At 44.3% G+C, this 20,754-nt stretch overlaps 5 protein-coding genes across 9 annotated transcripts in view; 2 read left to right on the forward strand and 3 right to left on the reverse strand.

Annotated features, from left to right (window-relative positions):
• The window catches only part of RCL1 (RNA terminal phosphate cyclase like 1), a 197,443-nt gene that overhangs the window by 77,015 nt on the left and 99,674 nt on the right, over positions 1-20,754 (reverse strand). The gene's annotated exons all lie outside the window — the stretch shown is intronic.
• Positions 5,377-12,217, reverse strand: LOC136373612 (killer cell lectin-like receptor subfamily G member 1). Of its 2 annotated transcripts, XM_066338541.1 has the most exons (7): positions 12,084-12,217; positions 8,313-9,873; positions 7,544-7,642; positions 7,086-7,253; positions 6,486-6,640; positions 6,190-6,299; positions 5,377-5,786 (listed from the first exon to the last, which is right to left on the reverse strand). In XM_066338541.1, exons 2-7 carry the CDS (start codon positions 8,380-8,382, stop codon positions 5,618-5,620), a joined length of 771 nt encoding a protein of 256 aa, XP_066194638.1. In that variant the 5' UTR covers positions 8,383-9,873; positions 12,084-12,217; the 3' UTR covers positions 5,377-5,617. The 2 variants fall into 2 exon arrangements, with proteins under 2 accessions (XP_066194638.1, XP_066194639.1); XM_066338542.1 differs by lacking the exon at positions 12,084-12,217 and having other exon boundaries at positions 7,086-7,226; positions 8,313-10,185.
• LOC136373614 (C-type lectin domain family 2 member B-like) lies at positions 10,247-14,289 on the forward strand. Its single transcript, XM_066338547.1, has 5 exons — positions 10,247-10,897; positions 12,199-12,297; positions 12,984-13,156; positions 13,509-13,615; positions 14,069-14,289. The coding sequence occupies exons 1-5, from the start codon at positions 10,840-10,842 to the stop codon at positions 14,280-14,282; spliced, it is 651 nt and encodes a 216-aa protein (XP_066194644.1). The 5' UTR covers positions 10,247-10,839; the 3' UTR covers positions 14,283-14,289.
• On the reverse strand, positions 14,619-16,172 carry LOC136373615 (butyrophilin subfamily 1 member A1-like). The gene is made up of 3 exons (XM_066338548.1): positions 16,106-16,172; positions 15,879-15,981; positions 14,619-15,551 (listed from the first exon to the last, which is right to left on the reverse strand). Exons 2-3 carry the CDS (start codon positions 15,952-15,954, stop codon positions 15,040-15,042), a joined length of 588 nt encoding a protein of 195 aa, XP_066194645.1. The 5' UTR covers positions 15,955-15,981; positions 16,106-16,172; the 3' UTR covers positions 14,619-15,039.
• Positions 17,369-20,321, forward strand: LOC136373613 (E3 ubiquitin-protein ligase TRIM11-like). 4 transcript variants are annotated; one of them, XM_066338546.1, is made up of 7 exons: positions 17,369-17,521; positions 17,620-17,885; positions 18,197-18,292; positions 18,817-19,029; positions 19,114-19,136; positions 19,282-19,391; positions 20,161-20,321. In XM_066338546.1, the coding sequence occupies exons 2-7, from the start codon at positions 17,823-17,825 to the stop codon at positions 20,184-20,186; spliced, it is 531 nt and encodes a 176-aa protein (XP_066194643.1). In that variant the 5' UTR covers positions 17,369-17,521; positions 17,620-17,822; the 3' UTR covers positions 20,187-20,321. The 4 variants fall into 4 exon arrangements, with proteins under 4 accessions (XP_066194643.1, XP_066194642.1, XP_066194641.1 ...); XM_066338545.1 differs by having other exon boundaries at positions 17,370-17,521; positions 19,114-19,135; positions 19,278-19,391; XM_066338544.1 differs by lacking the exon at positions 20,161-20,321 and adding an exon at positions 19,642-20,021 and having other exon boundaries at positions 17,377-17,521.

Here is a 20,754-nt window from a genome sequence, read left to right on the forward strand (position 1 = left end):
TTTCTGTATGTTCGCATGGATGGATGTTGAGTGTGAAGAAAGGTTGAAACAGCACATTCCTTCAAAGTCCTGGCATCCGTGTCCATTGACAAGCAGCAGATAATCAATTGCTGCGTGGTTTTGGAGGGTTGCTTGTCTGGTGGTCTCCTCATCCTTTAAAAGATCACTTACGGCAGCAGATGTGGCATTGGCTTGCTTACTGAGCCAGCACCCCAGGTGATCTATATCACCAAGGGCTTTAAGCGCAGCTAACCAAGGGGTGAACACAGAAACTGCAACTTGCTCTACCCAGTGTATGTTGTAAATATGACTGTCACAGTTTGCATCATACTCTGAAAAGGATCTCTTTTGGCATGTGGATACCTTTGTTTTCCTCAAGTTATGTAGTAGTGTAATATTTGGAGTGAGAGTAGAAAGCTTTCCAAGGCTACAGGGGCTCCCTTGGAGGCATGAGGGAATCCCAGCCCATACTCTGTCACCACAGATAAAAAACATCCCTTTGGGTAGCACTTTGGGGTGGAGAGTGGACATAGAAAGCATGTGACTGGTATAGTTGCACTAATCATGGTTATTGTAAGCTTTATTAATTGGTGATATGTCTCTTCTGTAAGTGTTTTTTGCCTGGTCAATTCCTGGCCAGTGTTGATTTTTGTGTCTGAAATAGAATTTGATACAATATGTTGCCTTAGAGGACCCCAGCAGGTTTAATTCTTGGGGTACATCTTTGGCATCTGGCAGAATTTTGGTCCACTCATCCCAAGTATCTACTGGGTTGGGTCTCTTACCTGTGGTGCGGAGGATTTCTGAGTTAGTGATGGGCCAGTCATCTGCTACAAAGGGAATTCCTACCAGACATGTGGAAAGTGGGTTATCTACGCTTCCCATAGACAGGCACAGATTGTCTTGTTGGAGAGTTTTTGCTAGGGTTACCCAAATGTTGTGGCTAGGCTGTGGGATGACCCAGCTTGTTTTTTTCACTTTGCCTGTTCTCACTCTTCCGAGGATCTTTTATTTTTGTGTATTTGTAAAGCCTCCCACTTCTTATTCTTTCTAGGGTTCATTGTTTCCAAAAGGAGCAACAGCAGCCTAGAATGATTATATTTTCATTCCTCTCACTGCATTATGGATTAGATTATGCAAAAGAAGCAATGAAACTAACTTTAGTTTTATTAATACGAGTCTATTTCAGCATACAATAGGTTTGAACAGGGATCTTATGCTTACTCTACAAACTAGTAATGGCATTATTTCACATGACAAAATCAGGTATTATGTATAAATTGCAATTATAGAAGTACTAGACTTAAAAATTACAACTGTTAAAGTTCTGCCTAATAAGGAATACTTTCTATACATTTGGAATAGAAATTCAGAAATACATACTCAGGTTAACTAAACATTACATTATGCAGTGCTTTAACTTAGTCCTTAGGAGCCTGATGAAGACAAAGAAGGTGATGACATATTGGTAAAGGAACAGGTGATTTGGGGGTACCCTCAGACTAGCTCAGATCCAGAGGCAAAAATGGCAGCATCACCTCGTTTCTGTGTCTGGATCTGGGCCAGCCAGATCTGACACTCAAATTACCAATATGTCATCATCATATTTCCTTCCAGTTGTATCTAATTTATTTCCTTCTTTATCACTATTTATATTTTATCCTCTTTCCATAAGGGGAGGGGCAAATTTAGTTTGAAAGTATTGTACCATGATTTCTCTGTCTTTCTTGTAGAAAAAAAGAGGAACTGCTAGAAATGCACAGTTCAAAGTCTAAGATAAGTGAACAGTTGTTGTTGTTTGTCAGGCATCATTAGTGTCTTTACAGTATTTTTCATGGTATTACCTGCCTTGAAAGGCAAATTTAAATTTCTTTTTCACCTCACTTTAGAAAGTGTCCTTTGGGTTAGCCTGATCCACCACTGGATAAAAGTGGTATATTACACAGTGAAGAACTGTGTATCTTTTTTGTAGATCAAGAGTTTCTTCTCACCTTTCTTCACAATACTGGCTCGATGAGGAAGTGTCAAAGTCAGTACCAAGTGTCTGGGTCAGTGCCTCATGCATACATTTGGAACATGCTGGCCTTGTGCATTATGTTCCTCTTCTGGCACCGTTTATACAAATTAGGAGAGCAGACTAAAATCAGAGGCTGCTTTTCATAGGAAAATTCCTTTGCCACTGTTACTTGCTGGTGAATTTCCTGCAAGGCTTCTTTAACTAAAGTGCCTCCTTTAGTCACTTCTGATTCTGCAGTGTCAATGGAGGACTTGAAGTATTCTGATTATAAGACTGATGTATATGCAGTGATTAACTGTTATTATCAAGGGATTAACACCAAAAATAGAGTTCTGCACAAAGACAACGATTAGAGAGCTTCTACTTCAGTACAGAAGGAAAAATTAGCTAAGCATTTATGGTAAGGATGCTGATTTGGTTAGAGTTTTTACAACCTTTTACTGAGTCTATTTGACTCTACTTTTACTATTGCATTTGTATCTAAATATCTTAGACAAATTTCTGGTGGAAATCAGGTTAGTGAGTTAGGAGTATTCAGGAAAGGAAAATATATTTCTGAATATCAAATTCAAAAGACACTTTTCAATACAACAAAAATATTTTTTCTTTTTATTTATTTTGGACATAAACCAATCTGTACATTTCAATATTTAGTAAGGATTTAATAGACAGGGTTTTTCCATATTTTTGAGCTGGGCCTTCTGCTTCCTTCTGAAGTCGCTGGGGCTTTTTGTACTTACTGACAGGCCAAGTAGGCTGAGGCACCTGGTGGTATGGCAGTGTTTGTCAGTACCCCTGATTCTACTTGGATCAATCAAATTCTTTTTTTAGTCACTGAAGTTAGTGGAAAGTGTTTCTGGGACTTCATCTGTAAGCCTTTCAGTTAAGCCAGAGGGGTGTTCCATTTGAATGTTTCAAAGCACTAAAAATTACTAGGACAATGTTCTTCTGACTATTTACCATATAAATAGAGAGAGGGGAACATCTCTCAGGTGATCAGTATTTACATTATCTATCTAGAGTAACTTGGTTTTGCCTAGGTCCTGCTTTTGTATTCCACAGTATGCATGTTTTACTAACCCTTTATTTAAGAATTGTGTATTTTAAGTGCTACCACAAATATGTTAAGTTACTATAAGTTATATTCTTTAAATCCAGACATGGAGAATCATGAAGTCATTCAACTTGAGATGGACCTCTGGAAGCCGCCTAGTCGAAACTCCACTTTAAAGCAGGTCCAGTTAGATTAAACTGCTTGAGGCCTCGTGTGGTTGAGTTTTGAATATTTCCAAGGACAGAGACTTCATAGCCACTCTGGGCTGATCACCACCATGGTAAAAAAGTTTTCCCTCCATCTAATTAAAAGTTACACCATTTATTCTTGCCCTTCTACTAAGTATCTCTGAAAAAAAAAGGCGTGGCTTAATCTTCCCTATATCCTCACATCAGTCACAGACAACCACCCAATCTCAGAATAACAGAATTGTTTCTGTTGGAAAACATTTAATGAAACCATCCTAATCCAACCCCCTTCCTCACACAGAGTCAGCTAGAACTTGTTGCTCAGGATCATGCCTAGTTGGTCATTGAATGTCTTAACCTTTCTGGGCAACATGGGCCTCACAGCTGGACAGTATTTCCTTGTGCTCAGATGCAAGTTCACAGTTTTCAATTTGTGCTTATTGCCTCTTGTCACTGAGCACCACTGAAAAGAGTCTGGCATTGTACCCTTCATTCCAACCCATCAAGTATTTAAACATCTGAGTAAGACACCTCCAGGCCTCTCTTCTTCAGGCTGAGTAGTCTCCGCTCTTTCAGGCTTTCCTCTTATGGAAGGTGCTCCAATCCCCTAGTCATCTTGTGGTCCTTTACTGGATTGGTCCAGTAAGTCCGTCTCATTCTTGTATTGGGGAACTCATAGCTGGACACAGTGGCTTTAGTGCTGAGTAGAGACAAAAGACCAGCTCCCTCCACATTCTTTCAACTCCCTTCCTGATGTGGCCTAGGAGGCTGTTGGCTTCCTTTGCCATCAGCTTGCATCACTATCTCATGGTCTTTTTGTTCACCAAGACCCTCAAATCCTTCTCTGCAGGGCTATTCTTTAGTCAGCCAGGGCCACAGCATATAACTGTGCTAGGTATTATTTCTCCCCAGATGCAGACTTCTGCATTCATCCTCGTTAATCCCTAAGAGATTTCTTGCAGACATCCTTTTTCTGTCTGTCCAGGATCCTCTGAATCTTACCTTGTCTCTGACCTACAGTCACCTTATAGATCAGCTAGCCCTTCTAGTTGTGCACTGTGTTCTTGCTGAAGATGTACTCATTGTCATTGGTGAAGATATTTGACAGTGCTGGTCCCAAAACTGACCCCCTGGATATGCCACTAACGACTTGCCTCTAAACCAGTGATCACAACACTTGGGACCCGGCAGGTTTTAATCCACATCATTGTGTGCTTATTTTAACCTGTATTTTGAAGCTGTTCTGTGAGGCTGTTAGGGGAGCCAGTGTCACAAGTCTCACTGAAGTTGAGGTAAACAACTTTCCACTGTTCTCCCACCATCCACCAAAACAGTTCCATCATCCACATTGTGGAAATTTACCAGGTTAGTTAAGCACGGCTTCCTCTTTGAAAATCCATGTTGACTATTCCTGACCACCATGTTGTACTTCACTTGTTTGGAGAAATGGCTCCCAGGATTAGTTGTTCTTTAATCTTCCTAGGGATTGTGGTGAAGCTGGTCTTCTATAGAACCCTTGATCTTCACATTGCCATTCTTGAAGATAGAAGTAACATATTTTTTCCTCCAGTCTTCAGGAATCTTTCCCAGTTGCCATGACATTTCAAAGATAATAAATCCTCTCGTCTCATCTCGTCTCCTCTCCTCCCCTTCTGCTTCTTCCCTGCAAGAAGTTTCTCTGTCTCTTGCAGATTTCTTTTACCATTTGAAGAAGATTAAAAAAATGGGTGGAGAGGGAATTTAGTAAAAACAACAAAACCATCCAAATAAAACCCCAACCTCCAATCCAAAAAGCCTCAAAACCAAGCAAACAAACCAAAACCAAAACAGAAAACCTCTCCAAAACCACAGCAATAAATAAGCCAAAAACAACAACAACAAACTCAGAAGAAAAACAAACCTTTCCAGATCCTCAAAACTTGAGCAAAACCCAGCTGCCCACATCCACCCAGTTAACTGCACCAGTGTGCTGACACTCAGCCTGGAGAGATGCATACGAGTAATACCTGTCAGTCACAAAAGCTTTTTTGTGTTGAAATTTTCAATGTTTATATATGAACTTTGCATGATGTGTCATCTGTTCTCTTGCCTGTGTTATTTCAATGAATTGAAGCAAACCAGATTGATAAGCTTTTATTGATGCCACAGCTCTATCAACACCGTGCCTGAGGCACAGGCCCTTTCTGATTCTCCAGCTCAGGGGCTCATCTATGTCCCCAGAACTGCTCTTCATCCTCACGGTAAGAAGGTCTGCAAACCCTGAAATCTGCAAAGCTGTAACTGTGAGGATGGGGCTATTTCACCCCAAATATTGGTAGCAAGTGTCTTGTGGGATGGGCATTTTGCAGTGGCTGTTTGTCAGATGGAGGCGTTGCTTTTCTCTCCATCTTCTGCTGTCAGAGAGCAGAGCAGGAAAGGCTTTTTTTTACAAACCCACTTGTGTTCAGCATCACATCTATGAATTTCAAAGTCCTTGGCTCTCAGTGTCCCACACCCTTCATCCATCTTGTGCAGAGAGGTGCCAAGCCTGTAAAACAAAAATTGTATTGCTGAAGAGGAGGAAACTCGCCAAATCTTGCAGAAAAGGAGAGGTGGGGTGGGGTTGTTCTGCCCTTTTTGTGCACCATCTCACCATGCACTCATCATTTCTTGTTGGAGGGTGACCAAGGAGAGTTGCTGTGCCTGCAGTAAAATTTGCAATGAGCATGTGTGGAGCATGAAAAGCCATGTTGTTACATGGGCCTGGTGGGAGCTGTGAGGTTATGGTGTTCCAGTACAGGTCCCCAACCTTTGATCTACAGAGCTTTGCTGGGGGGAATATGAGACTCTTGCATAAACTCCAACATATTTGAGAGATGGGTCAGGGCATGAACTAGGTCTGAAATGGAGCAAAGCTGCTGTTTACACCAACAGACTGTGGATACGCTCACATTTTGGGGTTGAAAGATGTGTTGTCCACCCATCTCCACACCTTCTGATGTGACCTTAATCCAATCCATACTGGTGGTGGGCTTTTGCCTGTAAGAATCTTGATGTGCTCCTGGAAAAGAAAAGTGACCAGTTGCTCCCAAAATCTGTCCGTGGGTGGTTTCATGGCAATCAAATTGTGCCCTATACTTTAAATGTTTCCCCAAAACCCTCCTGTTGCAAGGCAGTTTTTTTCTTCCCTGCCCATCTAAAAGTCAGGATTTTTATATCCTTTTAAAGCCTTTTTCTCCCTATTTACCTTTTCTTTCTTGTCCTGGAGCACCACCAGCTGGGAGTTCTGATTTTCACAGCTTTTCATGCTTTGAGTCCAGTTTCCCAATTCTTCAGAAAGCCAGTAGCATCTTTCCCCATGCAGCTGCCAGTCCTGGGGACACAGCTTGCAGCCAGCATAGGCTGAGGAGGAGAAAAAGCCATGAGACACTCTGAACCTGGGTTTTCAGGTTATTTACCAGCCACCAGCTGATGGTATTAAGGGATTTCTCATCCCACACCCTGACTCTTTTCCCCATTGCTGAGTTTTTCACATCAATCACAACATTTTCCAGCCATTGGGGAGTAGGGGGGTTACTGAGGCTGGGTAACCACAAGGACATTGTTGGCTGGTGGAGGTGTGCCAAGGAACCTCCTCCCTGAGGCTGATGATGCTCCTCCTTGGAGGAGGGATCTACAAAAATTGCATGGAAAAGAGGATTCTTCCTTGCAAGACTCCTCTTTGCCAAATAACCCTTGTGGCCTCACAGCCCCGACTGTCTAAGGGTCTCTCTCCTTGCAGTGGAAGACACCCACAAAGGTCTCATCTGGGCATGTCCCAGTGGAGTCAGATGGGAAGGGGGATTACCTGAGGGGCTGTTCCCTTGGGGCTTGCAGAAATACTGCACCAGGAATGAAAACTTGCACTTCTCCACCTGGTTCCTTCCCTGGATCCCACTGTGTAGCTGTGGAATGCTTGTCACCACTGGCTGTGGGGACCCCTGGAAAACTTGGAGCAGTAATGTGGGGTGAGAAGCTGCAGCCATTTAGGGATAAAAACCATAAACCCCACAAAACGGGGTTTCATTTTCTCATACAGTTGCTTAAGCAAGCCTGAAAAACACGGTTTGTATCCTCCACCATTGTTTGATAGCTATGGGAATAACCTAGGTTTACTCAAAACGGGTTTATTCTTGATGGGGTGGTATTGCATCTCTGTAGAACAACCCTGTCCTCTCCAAAGACTGCAATGCTGAAAAAACCCACAATTTTCCCTCCCTGGCTGCTCACTGGAGTGTGAAATGTAGATAAGAGCTGGTTACTCACTCTGCACACTCAGCATGACCACGAGGACCAGCAGGATGAGTTGCCCCAGACCCCCGGCTATGAAAAGGACTCTGTGCCACCATGGACAGAAGGCAGGTGCTGAAAGAGGCCATATTTGCTTTAAAAAATGAAAGATGAAAAAGCTGCGGGTTTAGAGGGGAAAAAAAATGCCCCTCTGTCAAGCCTGTGAGTTTGAGCACAAGTTTACAGCTTCTTTGCTTCCTCCAAAAAGGCAAATCACCACAGATGAGGTCTAGGGTGAGGGAATTTCTCAGGTGGAGGAGGGTTTGCAGGAGCGTCCCCAAAGAGCACTCTTGGGCACCCTATAATGGAGACTGGGGGATCAGAAACCTTTTGAAGTTGGCTTTATTTAGAGCTCCTGGCAGAGCTGGGAGTTGGTAAGACAAAGGTCACTCCAGCTCTCATCTCCATCAGGATTCCAGACAGGATTGCAGTAGCTTTCCTTCCCATCCAAGTGTGTTGGTTCATGTTGGGTTTCTTGGCACCCATTCTTCCCCCACAGATGAAGAGTCTTGGAAGCAAAACGACTTCTAGATATTTGTCACCCTCTCCCATCACTTCCTTTCTTTTTTCCTCTTTTTTTCAAGCCAGGATCCCACCTTAGAAGACATTTAACCCACAACAATATTCTCCATGATCTTGGAAACCTCAACATGGAGATGAAGAAGCAAGCAAACCTAAACATAAACAAATACAAAAGTTTTCCCAAATTTTGAAACAAGCATTTCCCCCCCAAAATAGGACTTACCACCATGTTTCTTGCCAGGAGAACCATCCCCAAGATGCCTTAAATCAGCATAAACTATCTCCTCAGCCATGGTTGCTCAGCAGGTCCCAGGAGCAGCCCAAAAGTGACACTGTCCTTGGAAAACCCCTTCTCTTGTGAACTATGTGCTCATGTTTGCATCCGGCCCCAGGAAATGGTATTATCTGGGGCTTTTATGTGCTTTTTGTTTCTACATATATATATATATATATGTATGTATTCTACACCCTTCTCTTGTAAATGGAAGGCAGTGAGGGAATGAGTGTCATGCAGCCAGGAAGACCTGTCACACCAGGAGCACTAGAAACATCTCTGTGTTTGGTGGTTGTGCTAAACGTGTAAAAACAGAAAGAATAAACAACCACTTCAAACAGCCTTTAAATAAAGTTTTCGACTGTGAGATTAAAGCATATCAGGAGCTGGATCAGCATGACCACAGGCTGGTGGGGAGAAGACAGGTGACATTTGGTGTTTCTTCCCCAAAATATGGGCTGGAAGTGACTTGAAATGCCTTTTGTTCCATGTGACTTACTCTGCTGGTTTTGACATAATATTTGGCCTCTGTTTTATCCTGGGGCAGAGAGATGCCATGTGGTCAGGGGTTGCATAGCTCCTGCTGAGGAAGAGGTAAGAATCTGCTAAAATTTCCTGCAGGCTGCTAAAGAATCTTATTTTATTTTGTTACTTTCTTTTATTTTGATTTTTTTTTTCTCTTGAAAGCCCATCCTCCCACTCCTCATGTATCCTTTTACACCATCTAGAACTACCTATGTTTTTCTCAAGGTTTGAGACTCTTTGGCAACTGCATAGAACAACCACTAATTTCCAGCCTACATTAACCATTTTCCCTTCCATTTCTTAATTTTTTTTTCTTTTTGTGTTAATCCCAGGTTTTAGTCAGTGCCACAACATCCCAAGGGAACATCTTTTTATAGAGGTAAAAATGATGGATTTTTTCCTCAGACACTCAATAAAAAAAGCAAGGAAAGAAGGAGAAATTTGCCCCAATACCTATCAGCAGCCAGAAATGGGGAAAATAAGAGGATAAACCCAAAGGTCCAAAGGCTCCAGTAGGAAAAGCACTGCATTTTTTATTTTTTAATTATTTTAAAATTTTTAGGTAATTAAAAAATACTTTTATTTTAAATTTGTGTTTATGTAATTTTAATTTTTATATTTTTATTATCACATGTTTATTTTTAGCTTCTTTTCCACCCGCAGCCTTTTCTTTGTCACATAAAGTTTTTGTGGTGAGCTGCTATCAGCCAGCCTTTCTTCCCTCTGCAGAAGCAGCTGCTCTAGTGGTGTGTGACTAGTGATTACAAAAACCCCCTAGAAAATACAAAATAAATTAAGTTTTAGGGTAAACCCCTGCAGCTGGGTAGCTTAATTGCAAGAACACTTCTAAAAATATATTTTTATAGTAAAAACAATTGTAAAATGGGTTGAAGGGAACTGTACTTCCCTTGTAGAATCCCTGAGGGCTGTTCTGGGGTGCCCTGACATCCTGGAACAGAGTGATGTCCATCAGTGTTTCCTCCAACTGCACGTAAAAAAAAAAAAAGGCATTTTTGGACAATCCCTTGCCCTAGCTGAGAAAAAAAAATCCAGAAATGCTGTAAAAGAGGGTGAAGTGATGCCAGGTGGAGCTGGAGGGGAACCCCTGGTTCAGTGGGTGGGCAGCTGGCCCTGAGCAGGCAGCCCCTTCTTCATTGCCCTTGAGGAGGCACAGGAAAATCCCTCAGAAAACAATAAAATAAACCAAACCAACGTATTTAAAAATACTTTGTTTCTCTTCACAGGAGCAGTTTGTGCCTCAGCACTGAAGGGCTTGTTCCCATAGAGGAGACACAGGTGACAAGTGGGATGGGCCTGGGAGCTGAGGGGGGGAGGAGAGAAATTCAATTACAGGGAGAAGGGAGAATTTCAATTGCAGGAGAAAATTTTAATCTAGAGGATTTTAATAGGGGGAGATGATTTTAAGTGGGGGAAGAAAGCTTGAATTGTGGAGAGAAAGTATTAATTGAAAAGAAAATACTAATTGAGAGGAGAAGATATTAATTGGAGAAAAAATTTTAATGGGAATAAAGTTTTCCAGGGGGAAACTTAAATTATAGCAGAAAATTTTAATTGCAGGAAGAAAACATTACCTGAGGAGACTTTAATAGGGGAAGATTTTAATTAGTGGAGAAAGAACTAATTTGGGGTAGAAGTTTGATTGTGGGGAGAAAACTTGACTTACCGGGAGAAAATTTTAACAGAAGGGAGAAAAGTATAATTAGGGGGATAAAACTAATTTGAGGGAAAGGAAATTTTAATTGCATGGAAAAGATTTTAATTGTGTGGGAAAACTTCAGCTGGGCAAAAAAGTATAAATACGGTGCAGGGAGAAAATTTTAAATGGTGAGAAAATTTTAATTGAGGACTGAGAGCCTTCGTGACACCTCTGATAGATGGAACTTTGCTTGGCAGGTGAGGCAAGAGCACCTGTAGAGGTGGAACCCCAAAAATGGAGGAAATGAGAATTTATTCCGGATTTTTGGACATGGGAAGGAGCAAGCCAGCAGGTAACTGTAGGGCAGTTAACTGTAGAATCAGTGGGTTTGGGTTTTATTTTGATACTTCTGTAACTGGAGAACAAAACCCAGCTGAAGTGAGGTTGTAGGGGGAAAAAGCTTTTTCTGGCACTTCCCTTGCGGGAAAATTTTTGTCACTCAGCAGATAGAATTTTTGCTCTAAACAGACCAGTTTCAGACTTGATGGGTTATTCTAATTTAGTACTAACCTTCCTTCCTGAGGCTCTTGAATAACTGATTTTGGCATATTTTTCCCTCCACAAATATTCCAATTTTTTGACTTTTTCTGGATTAGAATAAAGAAATTTTCAAAGAGTTGAACTGTAAAAGATCCCAAAAAGAAATTTGATGTTTAAATCCAGTTTGGACACATCAGAACGTATTTATTATTGTCTTATTTCCATGGAGAAATCAACTTTCCCTTTTGCCCTGTTTCAGCTCTCCTGATTTTGCTCCCATTTCTATCATGCCCTTGGCACTCAATAGGGTAAAAAAAGGGACTTTTGGGGCCTTTTTCATCGTCTTTTTCTACCCAATCATGGACTAAGATTTTGGAAGAATGTATTTTTTTGTTTTAATTTAATTTTTGTTTTAATTTAGCACATTTGTGACTTCTTCAAAATGGATTTTTTTTAAAAAAATTAAATTTATTTGTTGATTTTTCATTTGCTTATTTCAAGGTTTGTTTCTTTTAATATCACTTAAAAAAAAATTGACATATTTGGCTTCTAACTTACGTTTCCAGGAAGAAGAGGGGAGAGGAGGGGTTTTCCCATGAAATTTGGTTAGTATGATGGGGAGAAAAAGGGGAAGTCTTAAACAAAAAAGGAAGGAAGTCCTTCTGGATGAAAACAAGATTTTTGGATAAAACCCCTATGAAACAGAATTTTCTTTGCTCGTGGTGCAGGGAAAGGACATATTCCAGATCACAAGATACAAGAAAGGTCACAAGAAATAGAGGCACCATGACCCAAAGTGTCTTAGTTTAGATGGAGAAAAAAACAACTTCACTGAACTTTAATAATGAGGTGAACCCCAGAAATCAAAGCAAAATTTTAATTATGGTACATTTCAGGAGTTTGCATCTGGAACTGGGGAGGAAACTGTTCCCCAAAGAGCTATCAAAAAAAAAAAAAAAAATTGTTCCACCTGAAGAAGAATATTTGGTATTTCTCACCCAAAATTACACCAAGTCCACTGGCATTGGCATGAGACCAGCCTTTCCTCATCTTGGCATGACCTGTAGCATGTTGCTTCCCTTGCAGAGGCACTGAAGGTCTGTTCTCCTGCAGGTCCCAGCATGGAGATGAAGCCGGAGGCACGTGTTGCCTGCCAGGTGATGCTGGCAGTGGTTTTCACAGCTCTGTTCATCACAGCCATCACTTTTGCAGGTGAATGTCGAAGTTTTAGTCTCATGGGTAATGTCTCTGAGATGTTTTGGGTTGTTGCATTTGTTATAGAGCTACTTCCATATTGCTGGGGAGGACAAATCCCACCCCAGCTGCTATTCTGTCTGGGAGAAGGACGTTTCAGAGCAGTCTTTCTACAGAAGACCAAACCCATCCCCTTGGTGTGGGAGCTGATGTCATCTAGAGACCCTTATGTAATCAACAAGAAGAGCCATTTCAGGAGTACAGTCACACAAAAGTATTGTTTTCAGAGAAGAAGGGGACTGGAGATGTTGACATGAGTTCCACCAAATCAATAAGTCTGCAGGAATAAGAGAACTCTCTTTCCTGTCATTTTCTCTACTTTTTGCATTAATGATAGAGTGCAACACTGAAAGGCATGTTTAGGGATAGAGTTATTCTGAAATTCCTCTTCAAAATGTGTTTTTTTGAAGTCTACCACCCTTTTGAAGGTGCAGCACCTGTGTTTCTTGTCCAACACCACAAGCTTAGCTGTGATTTGAGCTTATTTTCTCACAGGATTTCTCCTAGTATCTTGATTTTCTCTTTGCCCGCAGTTGAGGCAGATGCAAGACTTTTGGAAACCATGAGGTAGAGGATGATCTCTCCACCCCAGAGAGGCAAGGGGAAGGTGCTGCTTGTTAATGCTGTTCTATTTTTAATGACAGTGCAGGCTTTTCAGCCTCATGCCCAGCCCTGCTTTCAGTGTCCCTTCGACTGGATCTGGTACAGAGGAAAATGCTACTATTTTTCTGAGGTTGAGGGGAACTGGACATCCAGTCAGGACAACTGCTCGGCTCTTGGTGCTTCCTTGGCCATGCTGGACAGCATGGAAGACTTGGTAAGGAGGCATGAGGACCTGCTCAGCACAGGGAAAAAAACCCAAAGCAATGTATTTGAAACCTTTTGGTTTCTTTGACTGCTTTTCCAAGATCTTTTTTGAAGATCTGGGGTGAGAAGTTGGGGAAAAGGCCTTGAGGGTATGATATCATGGGTGTCTTCAAATTCCTCACCAAAGCAAACTGCAGCAAGAACTGTAGGAATAAACCCCTGTTTCTAGATGACACTTTTTGGTAGCAGAAATGTTGAAATGTGGATTGAAATGTTCAATTCCCAAAAAAGCCCTAAAGCAGCATGAGCAACTCGTAAAATTGAGATTTTTGGTAAAAAACTTTCCTTTTCCTCTCTTTCAGAGCTTTGTGATGAGATACAAAGGCATCTCAGAGCATTGGATTGGCCTTTTGCGGGAGGATGCGGAGCAGCCATGGCAGTGGGTGAACCACTCACCAGTATCTCACCTGTGAGTCCATGGTTTTCATTATTATGCTGTTGGTTAGTGTTTCCTCAGCCGCAAAATGTGCATTTCTTCTTGTACATGAGGTACACCTAGAGGCAGCAATGGGACAATGTTTGGGAAGGGCAACATTGCATATGGAACTGGCCTTTGTTTCCCCCTTTCACCTAAAAGATGGGGGTGGTGCGTTTGGTGAGAAAATCCTAAGTTTAGATTTTTTATTTTAAGTTTGAGGTTTTTTTCATGCAAAGCTTTGGGATTTGTATTAGAAATAGATCAGTGTCAATGTTGGCATATTGATACTGAATTAGTTCTATTCCTGTAAAAGAAATATGTATAGATATTTTGGCATGTTGGTGCCCATGAGGATGCTTCAGAACAGAGGCTGGGGGAAGCCCATGTGTGACTTTTCTCCTTTTTCCTGCCGCCTCGTCTGAAATATGTCCTCTGTACTTCCAGGTTTCGGATCCGTGGTGGTGGGCTCTGTGCTCACCTGGATGACAATGGGCTCAGCTCTTCTCACTGCAGCACTGAGAGGAGCTGGATTTGCAATAAACATGAGCTGCAGAGCTCAAGCAAGGGCAACAGGATGAGGCGGCCTCCAAACCTCTGTGTCAGCTCCTTGGGTGCTGCAGGGAGGCCTTCTCACTCCCAGATATCTGGTGCACCATAGGGACATGGTGCATGAAAGAAAATCTCAAAAAGGTTTTGAACTCCCTTAGCAAGGGTTTATTGGGGGTTCCAGGGGACCAACAAGGTGTTTCTGGGACAAGGCAGCCTTTTGGGATCCACATGCGATAGCTCTTGATAATCCAGGAGGGTGGGGTGGGCAGGGCAGCCCTGGGGGCTCTTTTTGGGCAACTTGGTGATGGCACAAATGTAGATGCCTTCTATTTCTTAGAGCAAAAGAAATTTATTCTGTTCTGAGCATATTTACATGCTAAGTACTTGGAAATACATCTTGAGTGTGGGGAACAGCAGATGAAAAGATGACAGTGTGACCACATCCTTGTGATGAAAAAATCAGTTTTAATATGAGGTACAGGGGCTGGTATTAATAAAAAGCCTGCAAATATTAAGATTTTTAATTTGTGCTGGATGGCAATCATAGGCAGTAAGGTTAGCAAAAGAAACCTTCAGAGGAAGCTGAATTTGGGAGAAAAAAGTGACATTTTTAGCTCAAAACAATCTAGAAGCCCAGCTCCTATTAACAAGCTTTGGATGAATTTAGCAACTTGAGATGAGCTGTGCTGAGCTGAGACTGAAAATCCCCTGGACATAACCCAAAACAGAGACATCTAAGATGGAGGTAGAACCATGAACTGAATTAGAAATTACTCCAAGACTTTGAAAATAAGTGTTGAAGAGCATCAACAAGCATTTCCAACAGCCATGATGCAACCAGCTCTTGGGAGGATCCTTCCAGGGCATCAGCCCTTGGGGGACAATTTAATGGTTGAGAGGAGCACGCAAAAGTAGGGGAAGACCCTCTCCCCACTGAAGGAGGCCACAGGAAAAGTGAAGATGCGTTGGCGGCTGCTGACGGCGTAGAAAGAGACCTGTCCTACCTCGTAGTCCAGGTAGACCCCAATCTCCCCATTGAGGAGTGGGACAGAGGTGTTGGATGGAGCTGTGAGAGCAACGCAGAGCTCATCATACTTCTGCAAGCCCCAAATTTCAGTGTTGGGCTTGAAGAGGACCCGGCCTTTCCTCTGAACTGACTCACGGGCCACTCCCACAGCCCAGAAACGCCCATTGGCCTCCACCTCCCAGTAGTGACGGCCCGAGGTGAAGCCCTCGCTGCCCAGCATGCACGGATCTGTGTCAAACCGGCCCGGACCCTCAGGCCACTGGCATCGAGGTCTGCCCCAGGTGGCTTCTTTGAGGTCCTCCGAGAGGATCACCTCTGGACCCACTGTGGCTGGATCCAGGGTTATGTCCACTGAAAAGCAAAACAGAGAACGAATCAGAAGCCAAATTTACTCCTAGAGAACACACACTCCCAAAACACCTTCACTGGTGACTTTCAAAAGAGAAAAGCCGAGGAAAGGTGGGGCTGGAGATGTAAGTGTGAAGAGGTGGAAGTTGGAGATGGAGGATATATATCCAGCTGAGGTTGGAGATGGAAGGGCAAAAGAGATGGAGGTTGGAGACAGAGGCCCTAGGGAGACAGGAGGTGGAGGTGGAGAATCTCCAACTCCATTGAACATCTCAGCCCAGAGAACACAAGGAACAAGTACTTTGCTCCTCTCTAGCCACCTATGATTACCTTCAAACTGTTTGGCAGTGTGGTAGTCCAGGGCAAGGTCCCATGTGCAGGGCCGTGGTTTGAGGAAGAAAGCCATTGCAACCTCAGTGTCCTCTCTTCCTGACTGGAAGCACAGGAAAAGGAAAGAAAGAATAAAATCTAATTATTATTCTTCAAGCAATCACATCTCAGCTTCTGCTCCTTCCTATGTAAAAAATGTGTTTAACCACCATATTTAATCAAAGTACTTCAAGAAAATAGCATTCTTCTTCAACAGTTGCAACAGAGCTAGGTTCATTTATGGGAAGACCCTTGGAGATGGGTTAAATAAATTAATTCCTTGACCACTATGAAGGGAACATGAGGAGCACATTGGGATGAACCCATCTCCATTGTAGATATTATTATACCCCCAAATCTTCATTCCTCATGCTGGCTGAAGGCTGAATCTACCCATCTTAAATCCATTTCTGCCTCCACCATTCATCAATTAAATCTGACAAAGTTTGAGTGAGGAAAGTCCCTAAAACTGAGATAAGCCACATTCACCTCTCACATCCAGAGAAATCTTGTGAGAGGGGAAGAAATTTGCTGTTGACCTTGGAGAAAAGGTGTATGGAGGAGATAAGAGCTAGCACCAAATGGTCTCAAATTCATCCTCTGGAAGTCAGTGTGGGGTTTTGCATGAAAACAAGGGATTGCCCATGCAAAAGGGCCCTGGGAATGAGTAATAAACCCCCAAAATTATTGAATAAACCATGCTGTGACAGCTGAAAACAAACAGGTTGCTTCTTTTCCGTGTGTTTTCCTCAGCAAATCTGCAGATAAGGGGACTAAAGCAGCAGGGTGTTGAGTAAAAGTGGGAAAAAGGTGAGAAAATCGCCCAAATGGAGATAAAAGCCATGCAGTTTTTCACCCAAATTCCCTGCCTGGATTGTTACAGGTAGATGACAAGCAAATAATCATCATGACACTCCATTGCAAAACATCCTTAAATCCAAAACAAAGATCCTGACACCAAGGCAAGGGTAAATCTCTTCTCAAGTTCATGGGAGAGGGCTCAAAGTCCCCTTTTCTCCCCCTTCAGACAGCAGGGTGATGTAACCCCCCATCAGCACTGGGATTTTCCCCCTTGTTCAAACCTTCCTGGTGTTTTCCTTTCTGTTGCTGGTGCTGTTTTGCAGTTCCTCCAGATGGTTTTCTTCCACTGGCTGCTTCTCCACTGGGTTTTTTTTTCCTCTTGGGATTTTTTTTTATTCCACTCTCTGGCACAGGCTCAGCCAAAGCTCAGTCCTGTCTCAGCCTCTGCCAGCTTTTATCAGCCTAGAAGGGAGGAGCCTTCCAATCTCTCGCCTGCAGATGGGGCCATGACGTGCTTGGACACCTTCTGCACCATCTGATTGCCCCTTTTTCCCCCATTTCAGGGCGACTTATTTTCTCAGCACAGCCACTAGGGAGGGAAGGGAGGAAAACTAAGGCACTTAAAAAAAAAAAAAAAAAAAAAAAAAAAAAAAAAAAAAAAAAAAAAAAAAAAAAAAAAGGGCGCATTATTGCATGGCACCACAAGGGAGAAATTGGTTACATTTTTTCCCCCTAGTTCCCCAAATCTGACTCCCCTTACACAAGGCTCAGGTGAACAAGGCAAAGCTGGGAGCAGCTTCCAGGTGAGAGGCTGTGACAACAATGCCTGGAAATAATACAACCTTGTGGATATAATATATGTTTAAAGACTGCTTGTGGGTGATGACATTTGCCTTACCAGCTAGGGCAGCTTGTGCTGGCAACTGAGCACAGGAACACCCAGGGGCGGTTCCAGGGCAGGCAGCCTCACCCTGTGACACGGCCAGCTCCTTTCTCCTCACCAGGAGGACAGCATGGCCACAGCAGCGGCACAAAACCTCTGTGCTGACAGTGGCCAGAGCTTCATCTCTTGGCACTGAAGAGGCAAAAATCCTTAAAGAGACAATGGGTGAGCCACCACAGGCTGTGGTCATGAAGACTTTTGGAGAATTGGATGAGACCTGCAAGGTGAGATCATCTTCCTCTGACCCATCAGGCCTTCCCTCTCTCTCTCCCCCTAAAGAAAAAAGTGCAAAGAGAAAATATTTTAATTTTTTCATGGGAAAGCAAACCTCCAGTGCCTGCTTATAGCTGTGGGAAAAACATACAGTGAACTGATCTCTGCTTTCCAGGGAAGCCAGGGAGGGGGCTTTTTTAGGGGGATTATTTGCTTTCCTCCCCCAAATAATGTAAGATTTTGAAGGCAGGATTACAATCTTGGATGATTAATTTCCCCCCCCCCCTTTTTTTCCCCTGTGTCTCTGTGTGTGTGTATTCAGGAGAAAATCCAGTCTCACCTGCAATCCCTAAGGAAGGTGTTGGCAGAGTTTCTGGAATGGAGAGTGAACGAAGAGAAGAGACACCAGGACTACCTGGTATAGGGGGTCCCTTCTGTTCTTCTGAACGGGTCTTTGGGTATTAATTTTTCCCCAAGCCCTTCTTGAAGAAACACGTGGGATCATATCCAAGAGGCATCCTGCTGCCCTGCAAAGCCGTACACCCAGTTGGAGTGCTTGGTGCAGATCCCAGGCAGGTTTGGCAAGGACCAACCTCCATGTGCAGCTGCTTATTCTTGAGACTTTAAATCAATGTCATGGCACTGCTCAGTTTCATCCCAGTCTGAGTCATAAAGGGACATTTGTTAACATGGAATTAACACTTCCCCCTGCTTCTCAAGGCCTGGATTGGTTTTGTACAGAATATAGAGAGGAATGGTAACAGGGGAAGGAGAACCCCGGGGTGAAATACTTAATTGCCTTGCAGTCGCTAATTAGCTGCAGCCCCTGCCCTGCCCCAGTGTTACAGACCCCCTGGCTGCAGCCTAAGTACTTTCGTTCTTTAACTCAAAAGGAGAAAATTCAGGTCTGGAGGTCGCATATGGATTTTGTGCCTCCTGCAGGACATGAGTGAAGCCGAGCGGCGCCGCATTCAGGCCGAGTTCGAGCGGCTGCGCCAGCTGCTGGCGGAGCAGGAGCGCACGGTGCTGGGCCGGCTGGCTGAGCTGGACGACACCTTCGCAGCCACTCACGCCGAAAAATCATTACGGGTGGCCGAGGGGGTTGCACAGCTCCACAGACTCATTGGGCAGCTGGAGGCCAGGTGCTTGCCGCAGGTGAGTGCCCGCTTTACCCGAAAGCTCTTCCAAAGTGCTGCCTATGGCATCTTGAACCGCTTTTTTATTCCCCTTTCCTTTTAGAATGTTGGAAGCATTCTAACCAGGTATGTGGCGCCCGGTTGCTTCATGTCCCTATCACTCCAGCTGCGGAGAGCAGCTTGGCTGGTATATTCACCGTGGAACTGCTGTCCCTGTTGGTTTTTTTTTTTTTTTTTTTTTTTTTTTTTTTTTTTTTTTTTCCCGCTGGAGTGAAATGAGGCTCCACCTCCCCTCGGGGCTCCCCAAGGAGCTGGAGAAGAGCCTGAGCTCCTGCTGCCGCCAAAGCGATGCTCTGTGGGAGGCCCTGGAGAAGTTCAGAGGTATTTGGGTAGAAATCGGGTATTTTGGGAGCATTCAGAGGTATTTTAGGAGAATTTGGAGGTTTTGGAGAGGAATGCAGAGGTATGTGGGATAATTCAGATATATTGGAGGAGGAAATCAGTTGCATTTTGGGATAATTCAGTTATCTGGGGAGAAGTCAGAGGCATTTCAGGAGGAAGGGGAGTTTGTCCAAGGGAAAGGCAGCAGCCTCTGCACCTGCTCATTCCCCACTTTCTCGCCTCCTCCCAGACACCGATCCCCCCAAGGGTCTCCCCACAGCAAAGATGACGCTGGAGTCTGGCATGACTCCTCTCCCACAGCTTTTGGCAGAGAGAAGACGTGTGCGGTGGGATGAGGAGAAGGAGCAGGATGAGGCCAGAGAGCCGTGTTAAGGCCAAGGAGTTGGCTGGCAGCTGTCATGGAGGTCATTGCCAGGAGATGCAGGACATGGACACAGTAGCTGGACTCTGCAAGATGCTGCCTGTGCATCCTTATCCTAGGTTCTGCCCATATTCCTAGGGATACAAATGGTTTTATGACAAGCTTCCCTCCAAGCTGCTATAGTTAGTAACCAATCTCACGCTACTGCTCACCATGTAGGTCATGAATTAAAGAAAAAAAATTAAAAACCACCCCCGATTTTCCTTGTGTGTGTGTGTGTGTGTATAGGCTAGATTTTAAAGTATTTCTTGGTCCCTCTGGGCCAGGGAGGAGGGAGCAGGCGAGCGAGGGGCAGTGGGATACATGGGTTCCGGTTCTCGGGTGCAGAGTGGCAGACCTGTCCCGGGGCCTAAACTGTGCGGCCTTGATTGAGAAGAGCACGTCCCGTTCCTCCCTGCCGCTGGAAGCGGCTGACCCGGCTCTGGCTGGCAGCCGTCATTTGGCTGCCCCCGAACACGATAAGCAGCGCGATAAGCGGCGACTCCCCGCGGGACCGCCTGTCCCATTCCGCGGGGCAGCTCTCAGTAGCCATCCCCCGCTGCGGCTCTTCAATTCTATTTATTTCATTCTGTTCCATACATTCTATTCACACTTCGCGGACCGCGGACCACTTTCTAGAGCCTGGGCAGCGACCAGGGCGCTCGGTGCGGCTCTTCCGGCGCCGTCTCGCCCTCGGCGCTGCTTTTCTGGTGACTCCGGCAGCGGCCACGGCTCAGTTCGGCTCTCGTATCGCCGCCTCGGCCGTGCCGCGGCGCAGCTCTCGGAGACGCGGGGCAGCGGCCACCCGGAGCGGCGGCTCACGCCACACCGCGCCGCCACGGCCACCCAAGGCAAAGGCCACCCCGAGGGACGGCTTTTTTTCGTCGCCTCACCTCGCCCGCCCCCTTCGTGTAGACCCTTCACCGCTATCTCATGCCGGGG

Source organism: Sylvia atricapilla, chromosome Z, assembly GCF_009819655.1.
Source record: "Sylvia atricapilla isolate bSylAtr1 chromosome Z, bSylAtr1.pri, whole genome shotgun sequence".
Taxonomy (NCBI): Eukaryota; Metazoa; Chordata; class Aves; order Passeriformes; family Sylviidae; genus Sylvia; species Sylvia atricapilla.